This window comes from Channa argus, chromosome 23 (genome assembly GCF_033026475.1).
Source record: "Channa argus isolate prfri chromosome 23, Channa argus male v1.0, whole genome shotgun sequence".
Classification (NCBI taxonomy): Eukaryota; Metazoa; Chordata; class Actinopteri; order Anabantiformes; family Channidae; genus Channa; species Channa argus.
The window spans coordinates 10,663,391-10,686,883 of NC_090219.1; the positions used below are offsets into that span (position 1 = coordinate 10,663,391).

The 23,493-nt window shown below is 42.2% G+C and overlaps 2 protein-coding genes across 9 annotated transcripts; both read left to right on the forward strand.

Annotated features, from left to right (window-relative positions):
- Positions 1-1,945: 1,945 nt before the first annotated feature.
- LOC137108383 (ankyrin repeat and SOCS box protein 15-like) lies at positions 1,946-11,840 on the forward strand. 7 transcript variants are annotated; one of them, XM_067492865.1, is made up of 11 exons: positions 1,948-2,059; positions 3,233-3,535; positions 3,636-3,743; positions 3,835-3,887; positions 4,194-4,325; positions 6,117-6,275; positions 6,687-6,932; positions 7,037-7,208; positions 8,280-8,805; positions 9,944-10,097; positions 11,237-11,840. In XM_067492865.1, the coding sequence occupies exons 2-11, from the start codon at positions 3,510-3,512 to the stop codon at positions 11,410-11,412; spliced, it is 1,752 nt and encodes a 583-aa protein (XP_067348966.1). In that variant the 5' UTR covers positions 1,948-2,059; positions 3,233-3,509; the 3' UTR covers positions 11,413-11,840. The 7 variants fall into 7 exon arrangements, with proteins under 7 accessions (XP_067348968.1, XP_067348966.1, XP_067348967.1 ...); XM_067492866.1 differs by having other exon boundaries at positions 3,233-3,427; positions 11,237-11,839; XM_067492867.1 differs by lacking the exon at positions 3,233-3,535 and having other exon boundaries at positions 1,946-2,059; positions 11,237-11,839.
- A 477-nt stretch (positions 11,841-12,317) lies between these two features.
- On the forward strand, positions 12,318-22,321 carry asb15a (ankyrin repeat and SOCS box containing 15a). 2 transcript variants are annotated; one of them, XM_067492871.1, is made up of 10 exons: positions 12,318-12,408; positions 12,886-13,023; positions 13,103-13,140; positions 14,111-14,242; positions 14,742-14,900; positions 14,999-15,244; positions 16,041-16,212; positions 16,621-17,164; positions 20,041-20,194; positions 20,269-22,321. In XM_067492871.1, exons 2-10 carry the CDS (start codon positions 12,920-12,922, stop codon positions 20,424-20,426), a joined length of 1,707 nt encoding a protein of 568 aa, XP_067348972.1. In that variant the 5' UTR covers positions 12,318-12,408; positions 12,886-12,919; the 3' UTR covers positions 20,427-22,321. The 2 variants fall into 2 exon arrangements, with proteins under 2 accessions (XP_067348972.1, XP_067348973.1); XM_067492872.1 differs by having other exon boundaries at positions 20,300-20,417.
- The last annotated feature ends 1,172 nt before the right edge of the window (positions 22,322-23,493 follow it).

Below are 23,493 nucleotides of genomic sequence, written 5' to 3' on the forward strand. Positions count from 1 at the left end.
TACCACATTATTCATTATTGTGTATAGGCCTGTATAAGGATGCCTTGATTTTTTTTTTAAGATTAACAAAAATATTTAAAAACAAAAACATAGGCTGTAAATTTATATATATGCAGTTATTAAGTAAATAGACCTCCCCACTTGAATCGCCTGGTTTCAGTCAGCTTCACCTGGAATTGAAGCGGATTTCTAAACATGATAAACTAATGAACACTGATGCCCACTGTGATATGAGCGATTTGATGACAATTTAACATTTATAGCATCTGACCTTTCCAAACACAAAACACATTGTGGCCCAATAGTAGAAGTATAAATTAGAAGTAGCATCCTAACAGATGGAGCTGTACATGTACTGACAGAGGTAACAGTCTTACTGGCATTCAATGTAGCTACAGTGTTTGCAAGTTTCTCCGAGCTGAGGAGGCCGGAGACTAAAAACCAACAAAATATGCCCAGTTTAAAAGATGGTCGTGTCAGTGTGAGGATGAAAAACTGTCTTACTTGTTTTTATAGCCTCCCTCTGCTTACACTGTCAGTACTGGAGCTTATGTTGAGCTGTAAACTGCTATTTCAGTCTGTGAGCCAGAGGAGGCGACATGGTGACCACTGGAAAGCTCCACTAATCTGCTGCTGGACATTTGCTGGCTCCCCAGAGGTCACACAGCAGGATGACAGGCCGTGTAAACCTGTCAACCAAATGTATTTATTAGCCAAGGGATTGCCTACTTGTCATAGTTGTCATCATGATCACACTCAGACATAGAAACACACAGAGGGACCTGACTGGCCATCATATCTGGAAGCTTCTGTTCTGGTTTTAATAAGTAAGCCGGTCCCTCTGAGCTGGACCTGTTACTTACTTTGAATCAAATCAATTTACAGACCTTACAGTGGAGTTGCAGTTTATGTTCTTAGCTCAACAGCAGCCCTGCAGTGGTATTACAGTAAGATGTGATGCAGTACGGTACAAAAGATGTCATGACAAATGACACAGTATGACACAAACACTTTAAATGTAGTTATCTGCATCTCCAGCTCACTGTTGCCTAACAACACACACACAAAATTGGTTTTATGGGGGGGGTTAATGCTGCAACACTATGCAGGCGTAGTTTACATGATGCACCAATGTCAAATCATGGGATTCATGCAAGTGAATGCTGTTTTATGTGCTTTATGCTGTTTGGTCTCTCAATTTTGGAAATGTCTAATCAGTATCAGAGATTTATAGTAAAGTCTTTTACCTTTAGCCATTTGCAGGTAAAGAATTACTACTCCTAATACTCCTATTAGAACTTTTAAGACTGGGCTCACCACTGAAAGAGCCACAGAAAAAGTTTCTTTTTAAATCTCTGATATTAAGTATTAACTTTTTTTTTGTTGTTGTTCTTATTTACTGTAGATGTTTTTGTGTGATTCAGCAAATATTAATAAAAATACTAAACTAAAAAGAGACAGATTTATAATAATAACACAATTTTCCTCATAAAATATTTAAATACAATTGTGCTTTACTGAAGCCAAATCACAAAGGAGGCACTAAAAGCAGCCAAACACGCAGTAACTTGATATCAAGTGGACAGAAGTTATTTAAAGTCAATAAACCACAGCAGAAAATAAAACCAGGGCACGGCACAGATGTCTGCTGTCGCCTCGTTGCCCATTTGCCCAGGAGCTTGTGCTATAACTCAGCCAACAATTCACAAGACATCCATCATCTCGTATTTCTTAGACAAAGCAGTGGAGGAAAAAATAGACCTGATTGATTTTGCATTCCACAAAACAATAAACAGTGAACAAGTCCATGGCCTAAAGCCCCGGAGGCTTGTGGGATCTTGAATGTGGGATTCTGGCCAAATGGGGTAAAGACCTGGCTTAGGTCGCACAATAGCAAACGTAACCTGGCTATTTAAGACCAGTGGACCAGGTGCCCCCCCCACCCCCCACACCCCTCGCTGTGTTACTGCAGGCGGGACTGAAAGTTCATCACGCCAAAACATAAAGCCCTCTGTGCTGCCGGTGGAGTTTGAGCCATCTCTGCTCACGTACCTCTCAGGTGAGAATGTTTGAGTGCGCATGTTTAAATTTAAAAGACCAATTTTTGCCATGTGAATTTCTCACTAAGAATTTTTTTTACTGTACATTTTCTGAGTCTGCTAAGGGGGTTGAACACAACAGCTGGAAGCCCTGTTGGTTCTGTGTGTTTCCCATATTTATGTCTTGCAGTTTTTAGAGAGCCAGAGTTATGAAAAAGTTACATTTTTAATCTTTTATCTTTACAAGTAATACTTTCCTGTACAAACCAGCAATTTCAGAGCAACTGAACAACTGAATATGACACGGTTCTAATTACAGAAGTAAGTTGAAACTAGCTTGTTTATTCATTGGTATAAACTACTGTGCATCTGTGCGTAGGCAGGATTGTTTGCTCAGTTGAGATGCAGCATGTTAGGAAACACTAGCAAGTTCCTGGAATAAAGCACCAAAATCCAAAGCTAAAAAACACAAATGCCTGATCTGTAAAAGGAGTTAGCTTTCGTTTTTGTGGACACTGTGCCGAAATGTGTGTCGATTCGAAACCCGTGGTCATTTTTGGCAACAATTTGTTGGAGTGTTGTGTTCGATTATTGCGTTTCTGTTATTCTGTCCACCCTCGGTAACAGCTGCACACAAATGTGAAAACTGGGCATTTTTCCAGAATATTTATTTGAAATTGCTAAGCTAAACATTTTTAAAATAAAAGAGCTTTTCATTTCTGGTTAATTGAGGACACAGTCTGTTTTTGTCTCTTCTTGAAATCTTGAACAGCTTTTGGAAGCAGTGCAGAGGGAGTTGGCAGGTTCAAAGTAATGGTTTGATAGAAATTAATTGTCCTAATTCTAGATAAAAATGTCTGGAAGTTTGGGGGGAAAGCATATGAATTAGACACCAAATTCATTTGTATCGACAACAGAAAGCCATAGGAATTGATATCAGGGTAGATTGTTCGGAAAATTCCAAATACAAATGATGCACAGAATTGATAATAACTTTATAACAGGGCAAATCCAAAAGCTGTTCACCAAGATTTACTGTATTACAAAAATTATTTATTATTAGTGGGAGCACATGTTTTTAAGTTATTGGAGTTAATTTGTGGAATAAGCTCTTCATACAGTGTCATTATAATGGAAATGACCTCAAATGTCCCGGAATCTACAAACACAAAGTGAAACATTTTCCGTTTCAGGGGTCGACACGGTGAATCATCCCCCTCCATGTTTCCCTGTCCTCTGCATCCTCTTCTCTCACGCCAACTAACTTCATGTCCTCTCTCACCACATCCATAAATCTCCTCTTTGGACAAAGATTGAGATGTTTTTCAAAACTTGATGGAGCCTTAACTGGTAGCTGAAGGGCAGAATATTGTTTTTACCTTCTTCAGGTGGGCACCAACACAACAAGCTGCTTAAGAAACTGTCAGGCTGGTGTTTTCAGCTTGTTCTGCAGCTTTAAATTGAGCAAAAATGAATCACTCTAACTTCAAGTGTAGGTGATTTGCATTTAAAACTGCCTAACTAGCAATTTGGCCTTTTCATCTCTGGATATAATACAATGCTCTATAACTCGAACCATGTGCCTGCTCCCTGCAGAGTGATGAACAACTATGAAGAATATGGCGAAGAGGAGCTCAGTGACTATATCATCCAGCTTAATATTCAAGACTCCTGCCAGGATGCTTTTCTGAAATCTGCAGCCAGGTACAGAGCCCACATCCAACCTTTACCCACTAAAAAACTAAGTTCACTTAAAATCCAGCTGACTGTCCTGTGCCTCCTCTGCTCCTAAAAGTTTAGCAGCAGCGACGGATGAAAATCTGAGAGTCCTGGCTGCCATTGAGCAAGGTAGGCTGGACATCATGATGGAAATATCTGGGCCATGACCACACGGTGTTCTCTTTGTGTTTGTTCCATTGCCTCTACTCTGAGGCCTGCAGCCAGAATCACATGGCCAGCAGCTGCGGGGGAGGACTGCCAAGCATCAGGAGTCTAGATAGATGGAGCTGATGATAGAAACCACAGGTGGAGGAGGAGAGATTTGCAGAAAAGGGAAAAAAAAATACAGAAACCTGTGACTTCTGGATGTTTCTGTTTCTTTCTCCTTGTCTGTCATAATACCCTGGGCGGCTGTCTCATTGCCATGGCAACCAGGTGAGGTCTCAGTGCTAAGGGAGATGCTGCGGCACACCTTGGCCTTCAGGCAGATGGACAGTTGCGGCCGGCTTCCCCTCCACCGAGCCGCATCGCAGCCGGTCCTGGAGGTTCTGGAGACAGTTCTGAGTCGTAAGTACATTTCATCAGTATGAGGGATTTTATTAACGTCTCAGTTTAACTCATTTCAGAAAGTTACAGTTAAATAAAATTCAAAGGCAACAAAGCGCCAACATGCATGATCTAATGAGGTGACACTATCACAAATAGCAAATAGTGAAATGTAGCTGCTGCAGTTCAACGTTGACTTAATTAGTACAGAAGGTCATGAGGATGCAGGAGACACACCTGTCAATTTCACTCACCTTAGGTCAAAATGTCCAAAAACCTAAAATTTTAGATGCATTTTATGGCTTCTTTTTCTCTGGGCTGTTCCCTTTCAGGGGTCTCCACAGCGAATCATCTAACTCTATCTTCTGCTTCCTCTTCACTCACACCAACTAACTTCATGTCCTCTCTCACTACATCCATAAATCTCCTCTTTGCTCTTCCTCTAGACCTCCTGCCTGGCAGCTCCAACCTCAGCATCCTTCTACTGATATAATCACAGTTTCTGCTCTGTACATGTCCAAACCACCTCAATCTGTCCTCTCTGACTTTATGTCTGCAATTAGTGACAAAACAGAATAATGATGCTGCAACATATTATGTTACGTAGTGTGTGGTGCAACGGGATTTGTACATTAGCTTAAAAAGATGGACTGACCAAAAATATTAACGTTACAATTCAAATCAAAGTAACTGATAAAAACACACTCTTGCTGTAGTTCTGCTGATATCTTTCCTACATAAACAGGAGCAGCAGCATTTCTGGCCACTGGGGGGCAGCAGAGCAAGTTTACAGCAGGCTCGTCAGAGCTTTCATTCATCCATTATCTAAGCTGCTTATCATTTTTAGACTCGTGGGGCCTGTAGATAATGTAAACTTAGGTCAAGCAGAGTTATCTGTTGGGGGAAGAGGGCGCCAGCTTGTGAGGTGTGCTCTCTGTACCTGCTACGGAATCTTTTGATTGGCTAAAAAAAATTCAAATTGTTCAAACTTGATGGAGGTGGGAAAAGTTGAGGTGGAAGAAAAGGGACCCTGCCTGGATCAATCCCTCCTCTCACAAGGTGGTGCATCTGCCAACGGTTAACCCAGCGTGACGTCAGCTTCACATTATCAAGCCTTTCTCTGTCAAGTGGGTGAGAGGTGGGGTGCACCTTGGCCTATTCCTAATCGAACCCAAACTTTTATCAGCTTGTGTTCTGAAAATATCAAATTCTAGGACTGAAAAACACCTTTAATCCAAAAATGGATCAGGGCACTTCTGGGGTTGATGTTAAAGAAAACCTCATCACAATGTTCACCTGCATTTCAGCCGAAACTGTGGAAAATCCGGTCTTGATAAAGGGGCCAGTAATGGAGCTGTAACCATCTACTAGCTGGTCAGTCCTGGCAGTAAATGCAACACTATAAATGTTTGCCAGTAGAGGAAAGTTTGCCGGCATTAAAAAACATCAAATCCATCTCCTCTTTATGACAACCAGCTCCTTTGTCTGCTTTAAAATTCAACCACTCTGAACAACAAAGGATGCTTTTATTAATGAGAGTTGTTGCCTCCTTTGACCCCAAACGTGACATCAATACAAAAAACAAAAGAAACAGGCAACCTTGGGTCACATTACTGCAGAGGCTATGACCAGACTGGTGCCTTCAAAATAAGGATCACTGGAAATAATTGAAACAGTTTTACTTGAAAAGGATGCAGCCTTGCAGCTGATGTCAACAGTCCTCTCGGTCTAAAATAACCACATTTATTCAGATAAGAACTCCAGGAATGTACTGTACACGTCCGCTACCGCTGTGTGTTGTGTTTGCATTAGTGGCGGCTCAGAGCCTGGAGGAAAGGACGGCCGTCGGAGGAGAGACGCCGCTCACCCTGGCTGTTAAAGCCAGGCTGGCGGAAAACGTGAAGAGCCTGCTGGTGCACGGAGCCTCGCCTCACAGCACCAACAGCAAGAACGAGTCACCGCTGCTGCTGGGTAATAATGTAATGATGGGCGTGGCTTGGATTTATATCACACAAAAAAGCAAACTAAATTGTTGGATGGATGTAAAATGCTGAGTGTTATATATTGATAACTACAAGGAGGAAAAATGTTTAATAAGCTGTCACAGAGCTAAAAGGTGAAAACCCTTTTCACCTTTCAGCTCTTTGACAGCTTTGGTGCTTTCATTCATTTCGTTTAAGTTAAGAAATATACAAGTGTCTAACTGCAGGAAGATTGTATAAGGAATCAGAAGGTTCACAGTCCTAAATCAAATGCAGTAAAGTGTGTCACACTATCATTGCTCCCAGCAAATGTTCCAACATTTGCTGTGAATCCTCATGTTCACGTGTGGAGACAGCCCTGCTACATACATCTGCTCTCTGTGGTTTATCACACCTACAGCGGTCGGCGCCGCCTCTTATGAGATGACATACACGCTTTTGGCTCATGGTGCCTGGGTGGAACAGGTTTGCAGGAAGAAGTGGACGGCCATGCACGAAGCAGCCAAAGTCGGCAACGTGGACATCCTGCTGCTGTTGCTTCGGAATGCCGGTCGTGTAAACCAGAAGGACGTGACGGGTGTGACTCCGCTTGCTGTGGCTGCCGAACATGGACACTTCCACGTCACTGAGATTCTGCTGAACTGTGGTCTGTCATCAAAATAATTTGACTTAGTGAATTTCTAATGACACCACTCATCACACGCCGTTTTTTTTTTTTTTAATGCAACTACCTGGTTCTTTCCCTCTCAGGTAGCAAAGTGAACTCTCAGGCCTGTAATGGGGAAAGTGTCCTGCTGGATGCAGCTGGATCTGGAAACACTGCCTGCATTCAGCTGCTGCTGGACAATGGTGCAAACCCCAACCTGTCCAGCATTACTGGACACCTGCCCATCCACAAGGCAGCATACGCCGGACACTATGAGTGAGCCCCTTTTGTCAAACACTGTCACAGTCTATGGACAGTCCCTAGAGGACCTGGTCAAACCAAAATCATCCACACATTATCAAAAGGAGGCAGTTGTAGATGCCTGAGCTTTATTCCGTTTTCGTTGGACTTGGCTGTTTACTACCACCGTGCATTTTCTTTTAAGGATTGTGAATCATTTTAATGTTACTGTCACCGTGAACATATGTGTTGGTTAAGAAGGGTGTTAGCTTGGCCATTTATTTTCCGGAAGTTAGGATTTTGCTATGTTTCTGGGGTTTACTTGAGAAATGGCTTCTAAACAGCTGACCCTACCGGTTTAGCTTAAACATCTTTGTCTTAAGATTAATCTTCTGCTAAGATGAACAACCTCTGGCTGATGTTGACTACTTCAGGAAGTCCGCCATCTTTGTTTGCAGACCTGCAGATCTTTGCCTCGGTCGCCAACTGGACAGTACGTTTACATGGTTAATTGAAAAGATGCGTTTGCACCATTGACTCATGTCTAAAATAAGGCTGAAAACAACCAGTAACAGGCAGGCAAATTAGAAACCTGGCAAACAGTCCACACCGTGTCATCAACAGACACCAAATCCATATATTCCCACAAAGACTAAACAAACATTGGTAAGCAGTGAACTAAGGAAACTGGCACATATTTATACTGAGCAGGTAATTACAGAAAACGGAGATTATGTTTGCAGGTAGTTGGGGGGAGAATCAGGTGATCAGGTACAGAGATGCAGCCTGGTGACATCTGCTGGTCAATAATAAACACACAAGGGTTGGAACAGGATTTGTGACAGATTATAGTCTGGTATACTCTGACGACCATCTCTTCCCTCAAGAGATCACTGACCTTGTAGAGTTCCTACTACTCAGAGGTGCAAACACTTAGACAAGAGATGCCTAGTGCTCACTTTGTCTCAATTAGAATCAGTCTCCAAAATGACCATGATGAACGTAATTGTTTTAAACAAGAAAGTCCAACATTTCAAAAATTGTTGCAACAGGGCCTTTAAACCTAAACTATGTCCAACTGCTTGATTCAACCTTGTTTTCCTGCAGAGCCCTGAAGATGCTGATTCCTCTGACCACTAAGAAGGCCATTAAAGAGGCAGGTCTAAGCCCCGTCCACACTGCAGCGGAGGGAGGCCAGAAACGCTGCCTGCAGGTCCTGCTGGCCTGCGGCTACGACGTCAACTACCGCATGAACACCAAAAACGCTGAAAACTACCGGGACATGAGGAGGAGCGCCTTGTACTTTGCTGTCTGTAATGGGGATGTGGAATGCACGAAACTCCTGCTGGCAGCTGGGGCAAAGACAGACCTGGACCCTCTGTGCTGCCTCCTGGTGGCAGTCAGGTCTGGGCACTATGAGATCGTGAAGCTGCTGCTGGCGGCCAAAGCTGACGTGAACTGTTACTTCACGGTGGTGAGCGACACGGTTTTTCCCACAGCGCTGCAGTACTGTCTAAAGGATGAGGTGATGATGAGGCTGCTGCTAAACAACGGCTACAAGGTGGACAGGTGCTTCCAGTGTAACCATGGCAACACGGTTGATGCTGCCGATGAGGTGGATGGGAAAATCCCAGTGAGTTACACCACCACCAAGTTTTTGCTAAATCAATAATTTGCTTATAGGTGGAGAAATTAATTTACTGACGACTCTGATATCTGATGTCGTAAAATATTAATAATAGCCTAAAAGTGGTTAATTTAGCTTAGCACAAAGGCAATTCAGCAGAAAGGAAGTGTTCTAGTTTCATTATCTTAACCCTGCCTAAACGACTGGTTCAGGATTTGTCAAGCTGCTCTTAGAATATTGAGGTGCCTGAATGTGACAAAAGGTCTTGGACACTATACAGTTTCCTGCTCTGAGAGGCCATGTCACATCTTACCTGTAACACAGAAGTCTGCAAGCAGATGAAGATCAAGTAGGTGTCACTCAAAGTTCAGTATGTTTTTGTTCACTGGAAGGTGTTCCTCTGCCACAGCCCAGCACAAATCCTTTATCAGGGGAACCAGAAAGAGAGAAATTTGTTTTTAGTAACTTCAAGAGATACAGGCGTGATTTAGCTTCGTGCTACTGTTGTAGAGCAGGAAAAGACCTATTGTCACATACATTTGGACCTCAACACTGTATTTAGAACAGCTTGAACACTAAACGATTCTAGAACCACCAGAACCACCACCAGAAAGAGATGTTGTGTTATTTCTCTTCTCGTTAGGGTGTAAACTATCCACAGTTCGGCTTAGACCTTGATTATCGAGTGGTTCTGTAAAATTTGGCGCCTACAGTTTTAGTTACATCTCTTTGCACCACAATGACTCAAATCACTTATGATTTAGCAGAGAATAGATTGAAAATAAATGATCAGAGGCAAATCTGCTCATCCATCAGGGTAAAGGACAATCATCAACTGAGGAACGGGAAGATAATCTGAGTAACACCATGTGTACAAATCTGATGGTTGTGGTCATATTAGTTTCAGTTTCTGTTGTTTTTAATATTACTAATAAACACATGTGTGAGACTTTGGACATGGTTTGCACGTTGGCCAATGGAAATGAAGATACAAAAACCGAAGGTTTGGAGAAACAAGCAGGAAAATGTAGAAAATCATCAGAACAAAATGCAGATCGAGCTCAACATTTGTTATCTGCATTTTTGCTTTAATACACACAGATAAAGAATTTATCAATAACCTGAATATTCATCCTCTTCCCAGTTCTGTGAGTTCATGAGTCTCTGCTGCCTTATGGATCTGTCCGGGAGAGTGGTCCGGGTTCTGCTGGACTACGTCAGCCAGGTCCACATCTGCTCTAAACTCCGACTCATCCTCGAGAAACAGAAAGAGTGGCCTGACATATGTGAAATCCTCTGTGAGTTCATTCACATTATTGTATCAGATATCAGGATTTTCTGGCACAGTTGTGCCGCCTCACCTGAGATAAGACCATCTGGCAAAAAAAACATCACTGTTAGGCATAAAACTGACCAAGCGGATGTGCTGACCCAGCAGCACAGAGGCAGCGGAGGGAAAAACAGCTCATTTAGCTGCAATTGCCACCTTCAGTTATTCAGCGGCTGCTGATGTATTTGTCCGTATTGGTTTGTTGTTGCATCTTTAGCCCAGAAGAAGATTTTTCAAAAGCTACAGAACCTCATCAAACCTGCAATATGAGGACACTGCAGGGGCAAAGAAACCATGAGCATCAGTGTGGAGAGGTGTTTCTGTCCTCCTGATGCATTTTCTAACTTTTCTAATTACTTTCTCGTAGCTCTGATCTTTGGTCTTCACCGATTCCAGAAGGAAACATCTGGCTTTCTAGCAAGTTCACTAGGTTCTGGAGCTATACTATTAGAGTGTGTCTGCAGATTTAATCTGATGGTGACATCAGAGGATCAAGATCAGATCTAGTAACTTCATTGACTTTTGACCTAGACTCTGAGAAGTAGCAACCCTCGGGAGTCAGTGAGCCGCTTGTTTTCCAACTATCCCTGCACTACCCACTGCTGGTTACCTGGATCAGGTGCGTTCAGTAAATCTGAAGCTGTGATAGCAGTGGCTAGTGCAGAGATACTCAGAAAACAAGCAGCACAGTGGCACTAATACATATAAAGTGTCATTCTGTGGGTTGGTTCTCCTGAAATTTAGATTTGATCTCCTTTACCGTTCAGACTAAGAATAGATCATCAGTATGTCAACACTTTGTTACATGTACTTAATACTTTCAGACTGAAATTAATTTTGCGTCACACTGCCGCTTCATTGAAACAACACCAAAAGCACACAACAATGTGAGAAACACTGATCATTCACAGCAAAACATCTGGATCCACATCTGATGTTTAGACTGAATATAAGAAACACTTGAGCCTGTAGGGGGCACTAGCAGCATTTATCCAGCACAGAGTTTTTTCCTCGTCTTTGCTATTATTCTCTTTAATCTTCTCACTTGTCTGTTCTGTGACTGCATGAATTATTAAAGTTAAACGTTTCCCAAACCTTGCTCCCCAGGCAGCCCTCGCTCCCTCAGACACCTCTGCAGACTGGTGATCAGGAGGCGTTTGACCCTGAAGAGATTGAACAACCCTGAAACGATGAACTCTCATGTTTTTCCTCCCAGACTGAAGAGCTTCTTACTATTTCAGGAGCTCGACCTCTACAGCCAGGACCCTGAATGCACCGTGTGAAGCATAAGGTTTCTGAAAACATAACATTATTTGTAAATGATTGTGAGCATTCAGTGTATTGACAGTTTTTCTTTACATTTTGATCCATTTTTGATCCGAACGTGTTTTTTTTTTGTTTGTTTTTTTGGCCAAATTCAATTCATAGTCAATTTTCAATTTCAGACCAATTAAAATGCAACAATCTTTCCCTGAGTTGATGCCTAAGTATTGGTTGAAGAGCAGTGGTTCTGTGCGTGCTAGTCCTCACGTACCTGTGCACAAATTATCTATCATGATTAGAGGTGATCATCTTACACCTGACAATGTTACCTGCAATACACTGATGACAGGCGTTTAAGGTTTGTGCATTTTAAATCCAATTTATATTTTAATTCATCTACAAACTTCTGTTTGAAATACTGTACATGTTTTTTGCACCAATAATAAAAAGAAATAAGTAGAAGATTATACTTAGTCTACTGTACTTACTACTGCACGGTAACACACTTTTGTTTTCAGTCTGCATAAATGAAAAAAGGAGTTACAGTTTGAATTAAAAGTGGGTTACTGAGGATTGATGCTTTGCAAGAAACAAACAGACGTGCAGCAGTTGAAAAAGACGTCACCGGTCATTTCACCGTGTCTCTGAGTGAAAACATCACTTTCATGTGATGTGACACAATAAATATTCACTCATTTTCACAGCTGGCTCGTTGCTGTTTGTCATTAGCTGTGGAAAGTGTGCACACAGTGACATTTCGCTCCATTAGCTGCTGTGGTGAGGCCTTCGTGTTAGACACACTGGAACAGGTGACACCTATAAATAGAGTGTGTGTGTGTGTGTGTGTGTGTGTGTGTGTGTGTGTGTGTGTGTGTGTGTGTGTGTGTGTGTGTGTGTGTGTGTGTGTGTGTGTGTGTGTGTGTGTGTGGGCTAGAGGCCAGTTCAGCCATGACACAAACACTGTGCTGCTGCTGCTGGTTCGTCCTGTGACTTCAGCTCTGTAACAAAGTCATCGGGTAAGAATGATGAAGGTTTTGTTGTGTCTCACTTGTGATTTGCAGCATAAACAGTAACACTGTAATATTCACAACACCGTGTGTGGTAACAGTTCAGCGTCACTGTCAAGCTTCCTGAAAACAGAGCAGAGCATTTACTGTGAGACTCCCATGTTCTACTACGGTTACTCAGATATATTTCAGAGCAAAAGTTCCACTACGATACTGATTATCGGTGTCACTTTGACCTGCATTTCTCACACTTATTCAAATTTTGTTACTTATTATTCAGGAATTAATTTAAGACAATAATGAAAATGATCACTAACTGCTGTTCTGTGTGGAACAGCTGTAACATTCAAAATGCTCATGAATCATAATAAAAACACCAATAATGCAGAATGTAGTCAAGAGATAAAATACATCTAAAAGACTCAAATAAACTTTGTTTCTTACCTGGAGAGTTTGAATAACAGGATTCTCGTGGCTGCTGTGCAGGAACCGAAAGCAGGACCTGTATGACGTCAGAAAGATGGATGCTGCCGAGGATGCGGAGGAAGAAGAACATCTGGACTACGACAGTCAGATGATCCTTCAGGAGTCGTGTCAGAGAGAACACCTGACAGGATCAGGGAGGTACAGCATGGACCAACATCACCATCCACTTCAAAAGGGAACTTGTTGTGCTCTTCTAAAACACTGCCCTTACTTTTAGGAGTGAAGTTCAGAAGCTGGTGGAAGCTATCGAACATGGTAACTGTATTTTAACTATATTAACCAACTTTAATGAACTATATTGTATAAAGTCAAACATCAAGGATAATGGCGAAGATAATGAATTCACCTGCTATTTGTCCAGATACAGTTCATCAGAAGTAGATTCTGGCTGCAGTCACTAACCTTTTTTTTTGCACCACAGTTCGGTTTCATGTAAGACAGAAATTCTATATAAAATCATACAATAAGCATAATAACAAACACAATAATGGAAAATTAGTGGGGAATACTGAGCTGGTTTCTCTCCACTTGTCGGGTTGTTCTGCTTTTGTTTTGGCCCTGGTGGAGATTTTTTGGCTGTTTACACGTCCTGCAGTGAAAAGCCATTGTTAGCTAATGATAAGACCCCTCCCTTATCTTTTTAAAGATTCTAACAGCTGAACCCAACCTCCAGCTTGGAGCCATTTTCCTTTTATTTTATTCAACATATTATTAGCTTGTGAAGCTAACAGTAAATCTACTCTGTGTATGAACAATATGAGGCTACATTTGAAAATAATTAAATCCTAATCCAACTTAAGGCCAAAATTGGTCTGTATTCAATTTAAACCTTAATACTTCAGGACATACTGGTCATAGCTCAGGTAGTGGGACAGTAGTTTGTGTCCAAAACACAATACAAATGTGGTTGTTGTTTGTGGCTGTGTTGTGTCTCATTAAAAGGGGGAAGGGGGCTTGTCTGTGCCCAGGGCCCAATTTTCTCATGGTCCGTCCATGCTCCAGGTTGTAGTACTAATACTCCGACAGAGACAGTATGACTTCCGGAAACTTTAAGCATCCAAGACACTCCTCCTGATCTCACCCACATCATGATATGCTGCCCCGACTTTTCATGGACTCAATGGAACTGGAACTGGATTTGGGTTAAGAGCACATGACAGTTATTTATCAAAAGGGGCAACACATAGGTTTTTGATTAGGCTGTTCACAGGAAGTGTCTCTGCAGGTGACGTGTTGACCCTGCAGGAGCTCTGCGATTACCCAGCAGCTTTCAGTCAGGTGGATGAGTACGGGTGGTTTCCTCTGCACAGGGCGGCGTTTCAGCCTCTGCTCCTAGTCCTGGAGACGGTTTTGTACGGTGAGTAAAAGATCCAAACTATTATTTTACTGTCAAAAGCTTTTTAAGATGAAAGTTTTCATGTAAAGGTGGATTTAGGTTCATGTTTGAGCTCATGTCAGGATGGGTTTCATTACCTAATGTTTGTAATTAAACATGCTATAAACCTCGGTACAAGGATTTAAACAGTTCATATTTTTTTGAGATTATAGAAATAAAATTTTGATATCCATTTTTCGTAGTGTTGATTTGTGTAGTTTAGTTTCAATTATTGCATAAAATCAATAATTAAAAAAAAAACGTATCATACTGCTGCCACAGCTACACTTTGGTGTCAGTACTGGACAGGAACTACTTTATTTACACACAAAAACTGTTCGGTTCAGGGAAAACAACTTGGGTTAAGGCGGTGGTTCTCAATCCGAGGCCCCTTGCTCCCTTGGGACTGGACAAAGTGATGCTTTTTGATGCCTCAGGACTGAGATACAGGCTATAATTCTCTGACCTCTGTGTGTTTCAGCATCTTTCAGCCTGACTCTGGAGGCAAAGACGCCTGAGGGTGAAACCTTTTTGACTTTAGCAGTCAAAGCTGGTTTGGTGGAAAATGTGAAGGTGCTGCTGGACCACGGAGCTTCTCCTCACACAACCAACAGCAAGAATGAGTCGCCTCTGCTTTTAGGTTTGAACAGGTTGCCAGGTCCTTTACAGCAAACATGTAGCCTGAACCTTTGTCCATTGTCACCCTCATGTTCTCCTCCTCTCGTCTCCTCCCAGCAGCAGTCAGAGCTGGATCACTTCAGTTGGTTTCCAGTTTAATAGCTGGAGGGGCCAAAGTGGACCAGGTGTGTCTGAGGAAGTGGACGGCCATGCACGAGGCATCCAGGGCCGGCTGCGTCCAGGTGATGGAACTCCTGCTGCTCAACGGAGGTTGTGTTTCAGACACAGACCAACATGGAGTGACTCCGCTGGGCATCGCTGCAGAGTATAGCCACCCCGAAGTCCTGGAGCTTCTAATCAAAAATGGTGCAAAAAAACAGCATCACCATCGTAGTCTTTAACGAACACTTAAGCTGCCAAACGACATGAAAAGTGTGTGTATTTATTCCATTATTGATGATTAATGTTTTTTTTTCCAGGTGTTCAGGTCATAAATGTCTCATTATCTTGGGAATAAAAGGCTAATAGTTTGTCTATGTTAGTCTCAGTATTTCGTCTCACAATCAAGGAAACGTTGCTTTTTGCCCAATATCTGCTTAACCATATTATCACATGCATGAAGCACATGGAAAAGATTATTATCAAAGCATAGACACTAACATAAGTCCACTTTGTCATAATTCGGTCACTAAAATCAATTGACATTTGCTGTGGATGATGAAATAATCATTTACATTTTCAGAAAATAAGTATTTACATACTCAAGCATTAGTAAGATCGGGATTTGTAAAAGTATTCATGTGTTTTAGAGTTGCAGCCAGATGATTGCTGTAGAACCAGGTAGCAGACAAAGATGGTGGACTGCTAATCTTGGCAGGAAGGGGTCAAATTTAGCTTAAGGTTTTTCATTTCAGCAGACATTTGGGATGGTTACAGAAAGCTACTACTCCAGCCAATAAGACTAATAAAATAATCCAAGAAGCTCCGCAGAAAAAGTTGATAACTTCAGGTCCAGATTAAAAGTTGACCATCTAGTTGCTAGTCTACGGTCTTTGTCTGCAGGTACAGTGGCTGTTTCTTGCTGTGTGTGGCTGCTCTGAGACATCCTGGCTTTTACCATCTCTGTGCACCTGTAAGTGAAAAGGTCTGTCTTCCCATTCAGGTGCTGATGTGAATTCTCAGGCGCCTAATGGTGACAGCGTCCTGTATGATGCTGCAGGTTCGGGGAACCCAGACTGCATCGACATCCTGCTGCAGCACGGAGCTAATCCCAACACCCACAACCTGAGCTCCCAGCTGCCCATCCACCGAGCAGCGTACGAGGGACACTACCTGTAAGTGGGTCGTAGTGATCAACAAGGCTTGTTAAGAAAAAGAAAATTTGGCCTGGAAAAAAACTGTCTTAGCCCAAGAACTCTTCATGATTCTTCAGACTTTAGTTCCCAGTTGAATTCCTAAGTTTATCTCTACTGGTTCCACTGATCCTGGAACTATTTGAGTGAAAAACAAAGACTGGTTTTAATTCATAACAAAAAATGTTCTAAAGCACTAGAGTATTCTGTGGTTGATCTACCAACTGATGGATCCATTTTTTGGTCTTGCTGGTATTGCTTCTCATACTGAACTGAATCCACCCAGAGAAAGAAAAAAGTATTTTTTTATACTTATCCTGGATGTGTAAGTCATTTGCTTAACCAATGATTTGCAGATCTTATAAAACAATGAGTTCTTTCTACCATCAGAATTTTGAGGATTTTGATCCCGGTCACCACTCGACGGGCCCTGCGGCTGTCCGGCCAAAGTCCTGTCCACTCTGCTGCTGATGGAGGTCACGGTCACTGCCTGGAGCTCCTTCTTCAGAAAGGTTTTGATGTCAACACACTGTTAGCCCCTCACATCTCTGAAAACTACGGAGACTTGAGGAGGAGCCCGCTGTACTTTGCCATCTCCAACAGGGACGCAGCATGTACAGAGATGCTGCTGAAATCTGGAGCCAAACCCGACCTGGACCCTCTGTGCTGCCTTTTGGTGGCGGTCAGGTCAGGATGTTACAAGATTGTGAAGCTGCTGCTGGCGGCCAAAGCCAACGTCAACTGTTACTTTACGGTAGTGAATGACACAGTTTTTCCCACGGCGCTGCAGTACTGTCTGAAGGACGAGGTGATGATGAGGCTGCTGCTAAACAACGGCTACGATGCCGAGAAGTGTTTCTGCTGCAACCACCATGGAGACTGGGATGACCTGAGTCATTCCAATTACTCTCAACATCCACAGGATAAAGTTGCTGTGAGTTTGTCTCTTTCTGAAGAAGTTCTTGGTAAAATGATGCATGAAACTCTGCTTGGTTTAATGGGTTGTTACACCAAGACAGAGTTTTCTATTTGAGCTTCACGTAACTGCTGTCCATGTCCAGCTTTTTGCATGTGGAGTTTTTATTCCATAGTTAAACAAGTCTTTATGTCATGAACTCTCAAAGATCTTTGTCACCTTTCTGTGAGACCCAGAGGTAAAGCTCAGACACTAAGTGATAGTCAAGAACTTTAGTGAAGATAGAAAGGTGAGTTTGGGGGTTAGGAGAAAGGAACAAGTAGGTGGTGCAAGAGACGGGACAAGCACAGGTATGTATGGAAAGCATGTATGGTAACACAACAGTGTGTGTTAGTGGTAGATGAAGGATGACTGAAGAAAACTGCTCATTGAAGTGATGTGGAATCCTGATGTCTGGCCTGGATGTAGCTTGTGGAAGACGAGATGCCAGGGAGTGTGATGGGTTTCATGGATTTTGGTATTAGGACTCAGAGGCACAGAACACAAGAGGTAACACAAGGTAAATTATTGGTAACAATAGCAATGGACAAATGTTGATCTGAAGGTTGGGGAGTCTGATTTCAGGATACAGTACACTAGGCGATTGAGGAGGGAGGCTGAGGACGAGAGAAAGAGGCGATGATAATATATACATCTTCGGGGGCAAAATGCGGATAATCACAAAGGGGCTTACTTGTAGCCCCTTTGTAGAGACAGCGGGTGTAGAGACATACCAAGTATGGTTGGAGGGTCTGGTGAGCGAGTCGGGATCCAGACAGAAAAGAGGAAACCCGGAGGGAGGTTAAATGACGGATGACCAGGCAAGTGAAGGAGAGAAGGATAATGGCATTCCAGGAATGAGAGGCAGGCTGCAGGGGAATGTAGCCTAGATGCTGTAGAAGAACTCAGGATACAGGGGAGTGTTTATGTTGCAGGAGAGCAGGTGAGTAACTAGTAAACATTAAGCTTATCACAGCGCCAAGGTAATAGCTACAGTCCAAGGTCCCGAACAGAATCCCAAGATCCAAAGATATCCTATTCAAAGATTCAAAGACCCCTGAAATCCAATATGCAAAAGCAGTGGTCAAACATTCCAAGGTCCAACTTAGACAATCCAGAATTAACAAATAGTAGGGGACTTACGATACAGAGTACATGGGGAAAGGAACCCAGATGGAGTCTGGAGGGATGGGTTACAGACAGGCAGGTAATGTGAGGAGTCCACAGGCAAACCTATCACACAGGCAGCAGGCAGGTAATAAACAGACAGGTTAGCTGACAGGCAAGTTTAACAGATTTGCAGACCGGGAAGAGGCAAAGCTGGTTAAGCAGTAAGCATCAGGCAGGTAATCACAAACAAATAAAGATTACCATGATCCAGATGATGAGAATGTCTGGAGATGATCTGGCAGGGGACTGTGGCAAGGGCTGGGTTTAAATAGAACAGGTGTAACCAATTACGAGGGATGATTAATGTAAAGTGGCTGAACAGATTAGGCAGGATGTGGAAACACGGGAATACAAAATAAAAAACAGACACAGGAAGTGAAACCAAAGGGCCGGATCATGACAGGGAGGGACAAAAGTTCTGTGCCCACAATGCAACACACAGCGAGGCTGAGGGGACAGTGGGGGTTGGATGGGAGAACCAGGGTTATGACAAAAGTTTTCAACAAGAGAGTCAGCGATGTGAGGAGAGAAAAGAGAGTTGGTTTACAGTGCCCAGATCCAGCATCCATATATCCAAATCCCCAAATCCCGATCCTTCACAAATCCAAATACAAATCTGAAATCCACAATCCAAAATTCTTCTGCTCTTGATTGTCCAGAAAATCCTGAAGCAATTGACTTTTAGGAACAAGGGATATGGCAGGTCCAGGAAATCCAAGGCAGGAGATTCATTGGTGGGGGCAGATTTTGGGTGAAGAGAAGTGATGTTATACTCGAAGCAGACTACTCGAACAAGTCTCGAGCTTTTGAAGCTGAAGAATCGCGACAAGATGCTTGGAAGCCTCTCTTTACCACGCGAACCTAATTTAAATTTAGTCACATTTCTTGTCGTCTTCACTTGATCATCAACCTAGATTCCATTTGCCCAACCATTTGTCGTAAAATGATCCAGCATTAGCCACTTAAGTGCTTCAAACTAAATTTCTGTTTTGTTTTATTCACATAGGCTTTTATTCATAGTTTGGTAAGTGCAGCTGTTATATAAACTGTTGCTGATCCCATAGTTTGGCAAAACCAGTGTCATAGTACAAACTTTGTGCGTATCCAATTCCAAACCACTAATGCCAGGGTCCAGGGTGGGTTTTTTAAGAAGCGGCTTGATGACAGCAGTTTTGAGTGCGGATGGAACAAGGACAGACTGAAAGGGTCTGGTTTATTATTTTTGAGATACGGGGGTTCAAGGCAGCAAGGTTTGATTTAATCGGGGTTGTGGGAAAAGGATCCAGGGCACAGGTGGATGATTTCAGTTTTCTCATGATGGCCTCAACTTCACACTGTGAAACCTCAGAGAAGCAGTGAAGGGACTGGGGGAGCCCAGGCCGTGGGCTGGCAAACAGGGCAGGTGGAGCAGGAGAGCCAAGGAGAAGGGAGCGGAGAAGGAGGCACTGGATTGTTACCCCTTGTGGTTGAATTACAAAATTAATGGAAAGCACGATGAGAAATATTTGTTATTGTGTGTTTGTGAAGACCAAACATCTTCTCTTAAACTCGCTCTAGAGAGAAACTGAAACTGCAAGTTTGAGGACAGAGTCTCATTCCTCCTGCTAAAAGCTTGAAGGCAAATCCAAATGTTTTCCCTTCAAAATCGTGTTTACCTATGTAAAATATATGTCTTTGTTTTCCAGTTTTGTGATTTCATCAGCGTCTCCTGGTTGGTGAACCTAGTGGGCCGAGTCGTGTCGATCCTCCTTGAGTATGTCGGTCAGGTTTCCCTGTGCGGCAAACTGACAAAGATCCTGAGGAATCACAAAGAGTGGCCTCACATTCACAGGACCACATGTGAGTTAAGTGTGTCACTAAATTTGGGTGGAAGAGCGGCAGTTACACACGTTTCCTTTCGCTTTGTGATCCAGGTAACCCTCGCTCTCTCTGTCACCTGAGCAGAGTGGTGATCAGGAAACACCTGAGCTGCAGCGCCCTGATGTCCGTCTATCTGCCCGGCAGACTGAAGGACTACCTGCTGTTCAAAGACAATGACCTGTACTCCAAAATCCTCTGCAGTGAGGAGTGAAGACTGGAGAGTTCTACTGAGTCTTAAACGTCAAACTGTGTTCATTCTTTGTTCTGTGGTTTCGGTAACGGCTCCTGTATTAACGACAGCATTAATTATTACACTTAACATTCTGAAGATCATTTATAGGTTTTGGATTTTACGCTTCCGTATGCGAGATTATTATCCTCTTTCACAAAGTTACCATAAAATCCTCTCAGCTACTCACTGATCAGTGCCAGTCTCCTCATCACTTTGTCGAGTGATTTCTATGGACTCGTGTCTGTTTGTGGAAATATTATAAACCGGATTTTCTTACATGAAAACTGACATTCAAATGATAAAGTCTTAACTTAGTCAGCACTAAGTGAATGCAGTCACTTTTATCGTGCTGTGTTTTGAACACTGAGCATTAAATAATGGTGATTTTCTATATTTTATGTTAGTGTCAAACAAATAAAACCATCAATAACTTGTGCTGCGAATCCAGAACCCGATTTTTGGCTCAGTTGTCAGAGGTTGTCTTCAAGACAATCTCTTTAAAACTGGATGACTTCATTTTTATTCACAGAAGCCACATAGCTTCCTTTTCCAAGAGCTCAAATGCAAACTAGTTTATGTTTATGCAAATTAAAAAAGTCATTTATCTGCTTGTTAAGTGGCGACATATCATATCACATTAAATTATTCTCCTCAATTCAACATCCTGTAGTTTCAGTCAGTCAGGATCTAAAATCACGTGCCAGTTGTCATTTTACTCTTTGAGTTGATAAAAACTATTGTCTACAGTTGATTAGCTTAGTGTCAATAAATCCATAAAAGACATCAGTTACACATTGACACCTTTTGTGTTGATGAAAGTTTAGTCGTACAAATACAAATAGGGATCATCTCACATACGCTGCAGTATTTTGTATAGAGCCTGGGAAGCGTCGATGTCTGCACCAGATGTTAAGCCACATTTTGACCTGTGCTTGGTGCTGTCAGCACTGACACCAAGGGACTCAATTCATAGTAAAGGGAAACTGATGATATAATAAAGACTGGTAAAAATCATTACACAAACCCTCCCACTCATATCTCTGTCCCCTAAACTAACTACATTCAACAGTATCACAAAATGCTGCAACACGTGAGTAGCGTTTGTGCTACGGCAGCGACTCATTACCTTTCAGACTTTTGGACTATGACTAGTGAACACTGTGTTTAGGCATTTGAAGGCTTGTTGCTTTAATAAAGTGATGGTTGCAAAAGGCTTTAACCCACTTACCAGCCACTTACATGCAGTAGTGCTAAAATAAGCCTTTTGAATCAGGTGCCTGTCATGTGGCCACTGGGGGAACTGCAATTGATGACTGCTCTGAACACAAACAGTGAACACAAAGAGAAGATATGATCGGAGTCTAAATTTAACCTCCTGCCGTGCAGAAACAACCAAAACATGGCTCCACATTCTGGCAGGTCACTGTCGAACCCACTAAGGGACAGAGGTCACGTTGGTTTTGAACGACCTCCAAACTGTTGGGTCAGATCTGAGGGGGCTGTGAGGAAGAGGTGCCAGCATTAAAAACAAAAAAACGTTCAGATTAAAGTGAGAAAGTCAGAAAAGAAATACCCGACACGACAGGTCAGTCACGTGTGTGTTTTTATAAAATGAATGTGATTGAGTTCCTTCAGTTTCCTTGTTATACATCCATGGCTCTGTGGTACCTGTTACGTGTTATTACTTTACATTTTATGAAAATCAAATAATTTGATGAACCAACACACACACACACACACACAGAAAGAGAAACTGTAATGCAGAGTTTATTCTCTGTAACGTGAATTTTCTGGCATTTTCTCCTGCAGGAAAAGCAACATTCCGCATTCCCACCACATGTAAACCTCAGTTGAGCTCCTAAAAGTTTATCCCAGTGCACTCAGATTCATCACTGGGTGTTTTAGAACTCACCGTTGTCATTTAGATTCTTCATAAGTTGGTCGTCACTTATTGTAACTCACTGGCTAATGTCTGCATATGAAGCAAACCCTAAAGATGTTGCCTTCATATTTGGGGGTCGTCATAAATCCTGATCCGAAATCTCAAAACTTTAATGACCTGAAGTCTGGCACTGAATTGAAAGTGTTTAGGATTTCTGTTCCTGCTCCTGTAATTTTATGGTGTCGTACCTAAAGATACAGTGTTGATGCCGCTGTTTCAGCCTGGTCTCTCCTGTAAATGAGATCTGAAATCTCACTGAGTTTCTTACCTGGATAAATAAAGTATTTATGCTTGGTAACAGGATCGTGACAGCAGCTCTCCATATTATTCAAATCTGGCAGCTCTTGGCAGAAAAAAACCCAGTCGTGAGCATCTCCCAGTAAGTAAGTTTTATTCATGTAGTAGTGTCCTACCACCAATATAGTGATGATGATTATTTAAAAGTTATGATGAAAGGTAAAGTTTAACTAACAAGGTAAGAAGCAAATATTTTACCTCTCTAACAAATCACACAAAAAGAAAATAAGGTTGGAGAGTGGCAGTTTCCTTTAGACAAAATCCACATAGCAAAGAAGTTCGGGGCGTTGGCTGAGTGAGTTTCATGTTTAATTTTGTTTTTTGAAATACAAAAAAATAAAAAATTAAAACTAAAACCTATTCATTAACCAACTCATTTGTAAGTATGATAACTAGCTACTGTGCCTACTGGCAGGTAGAGCAGGGACCTACAAAGTCATATATGGGCTGATACGCACAGATAACAGATTTGATCTTTCTGACTCTTTCTGTTGTGGTGGTGTTGTTGGGGGCTGGTATGGACTATTGGGAAAAAACTGTTAATTAGTCTTTTCATTTTAGATAAACGACTATGATCAACCTGTGGTGATTAGGATGATGGTTAAAACCTTCTTAATGGCCTTGAAAGTGAGGTTGTTTAAGCAAATATCTGGTTTTTGTACTGTTTTCATCACATCTGCACCAAGTTTTCTTTTATCACTGCAGTTATTTGATGACAGACTGTAAAGGTGAAAACCAATCTGTCCTGACTTGACTTTGTTGTAGCATCAGTGTCCACATCGGTTCTCCTCAGTGCCAGCCAGAGCT

Excerpts from the sequence above, each read along its gene's own strand:
- LOC137108383 (XM_067492863.1), top strand. The coding sequence starts at position 3,598 with ATGCTCTATAACTCGAACCATGTGCCTGCTCCCTGCAGAGTGATGAAC. Across the intron at positions 4,326-6,116 it reads TCTGGAGACAGTTCTGAGTC|TGGCGGCTCAGAGCCTGGAG; the intron begins GTAAGTACATTT and ends TGTTTGCATTAG. Across the intron at positions 7,209-8,279 it reads GCATACGCCGGACACTATGA|AGCCCTGAAGATGCTGATTC; the intron begins GTGAGCCCCTTT and ends GTTTTCCTGCAG.
- asb15a (XM_067492871.1), top strand. The coding sequence starts at position 12,920 with ATGGATGCTGCCGAGGATGCGGAGGAAGAAGAACATCTGGACTACGAC. Across the intron at positions 13,024-13,102 it reads CACCTGACAGGATCAGGGAG|GAGTGAAGTTCAGAAGCTGG; the intron begins GTACAGCATGGA and ends CCTTACTTTTAG. Across the intron at positions 17,165-20,040 it reads ATCCACAGGATAAAGTTGCT|TTTTGTGATTTCATCAGCGT; the intron begins GTGAGTTTGTCT and ends TTTGTTTTCCAG.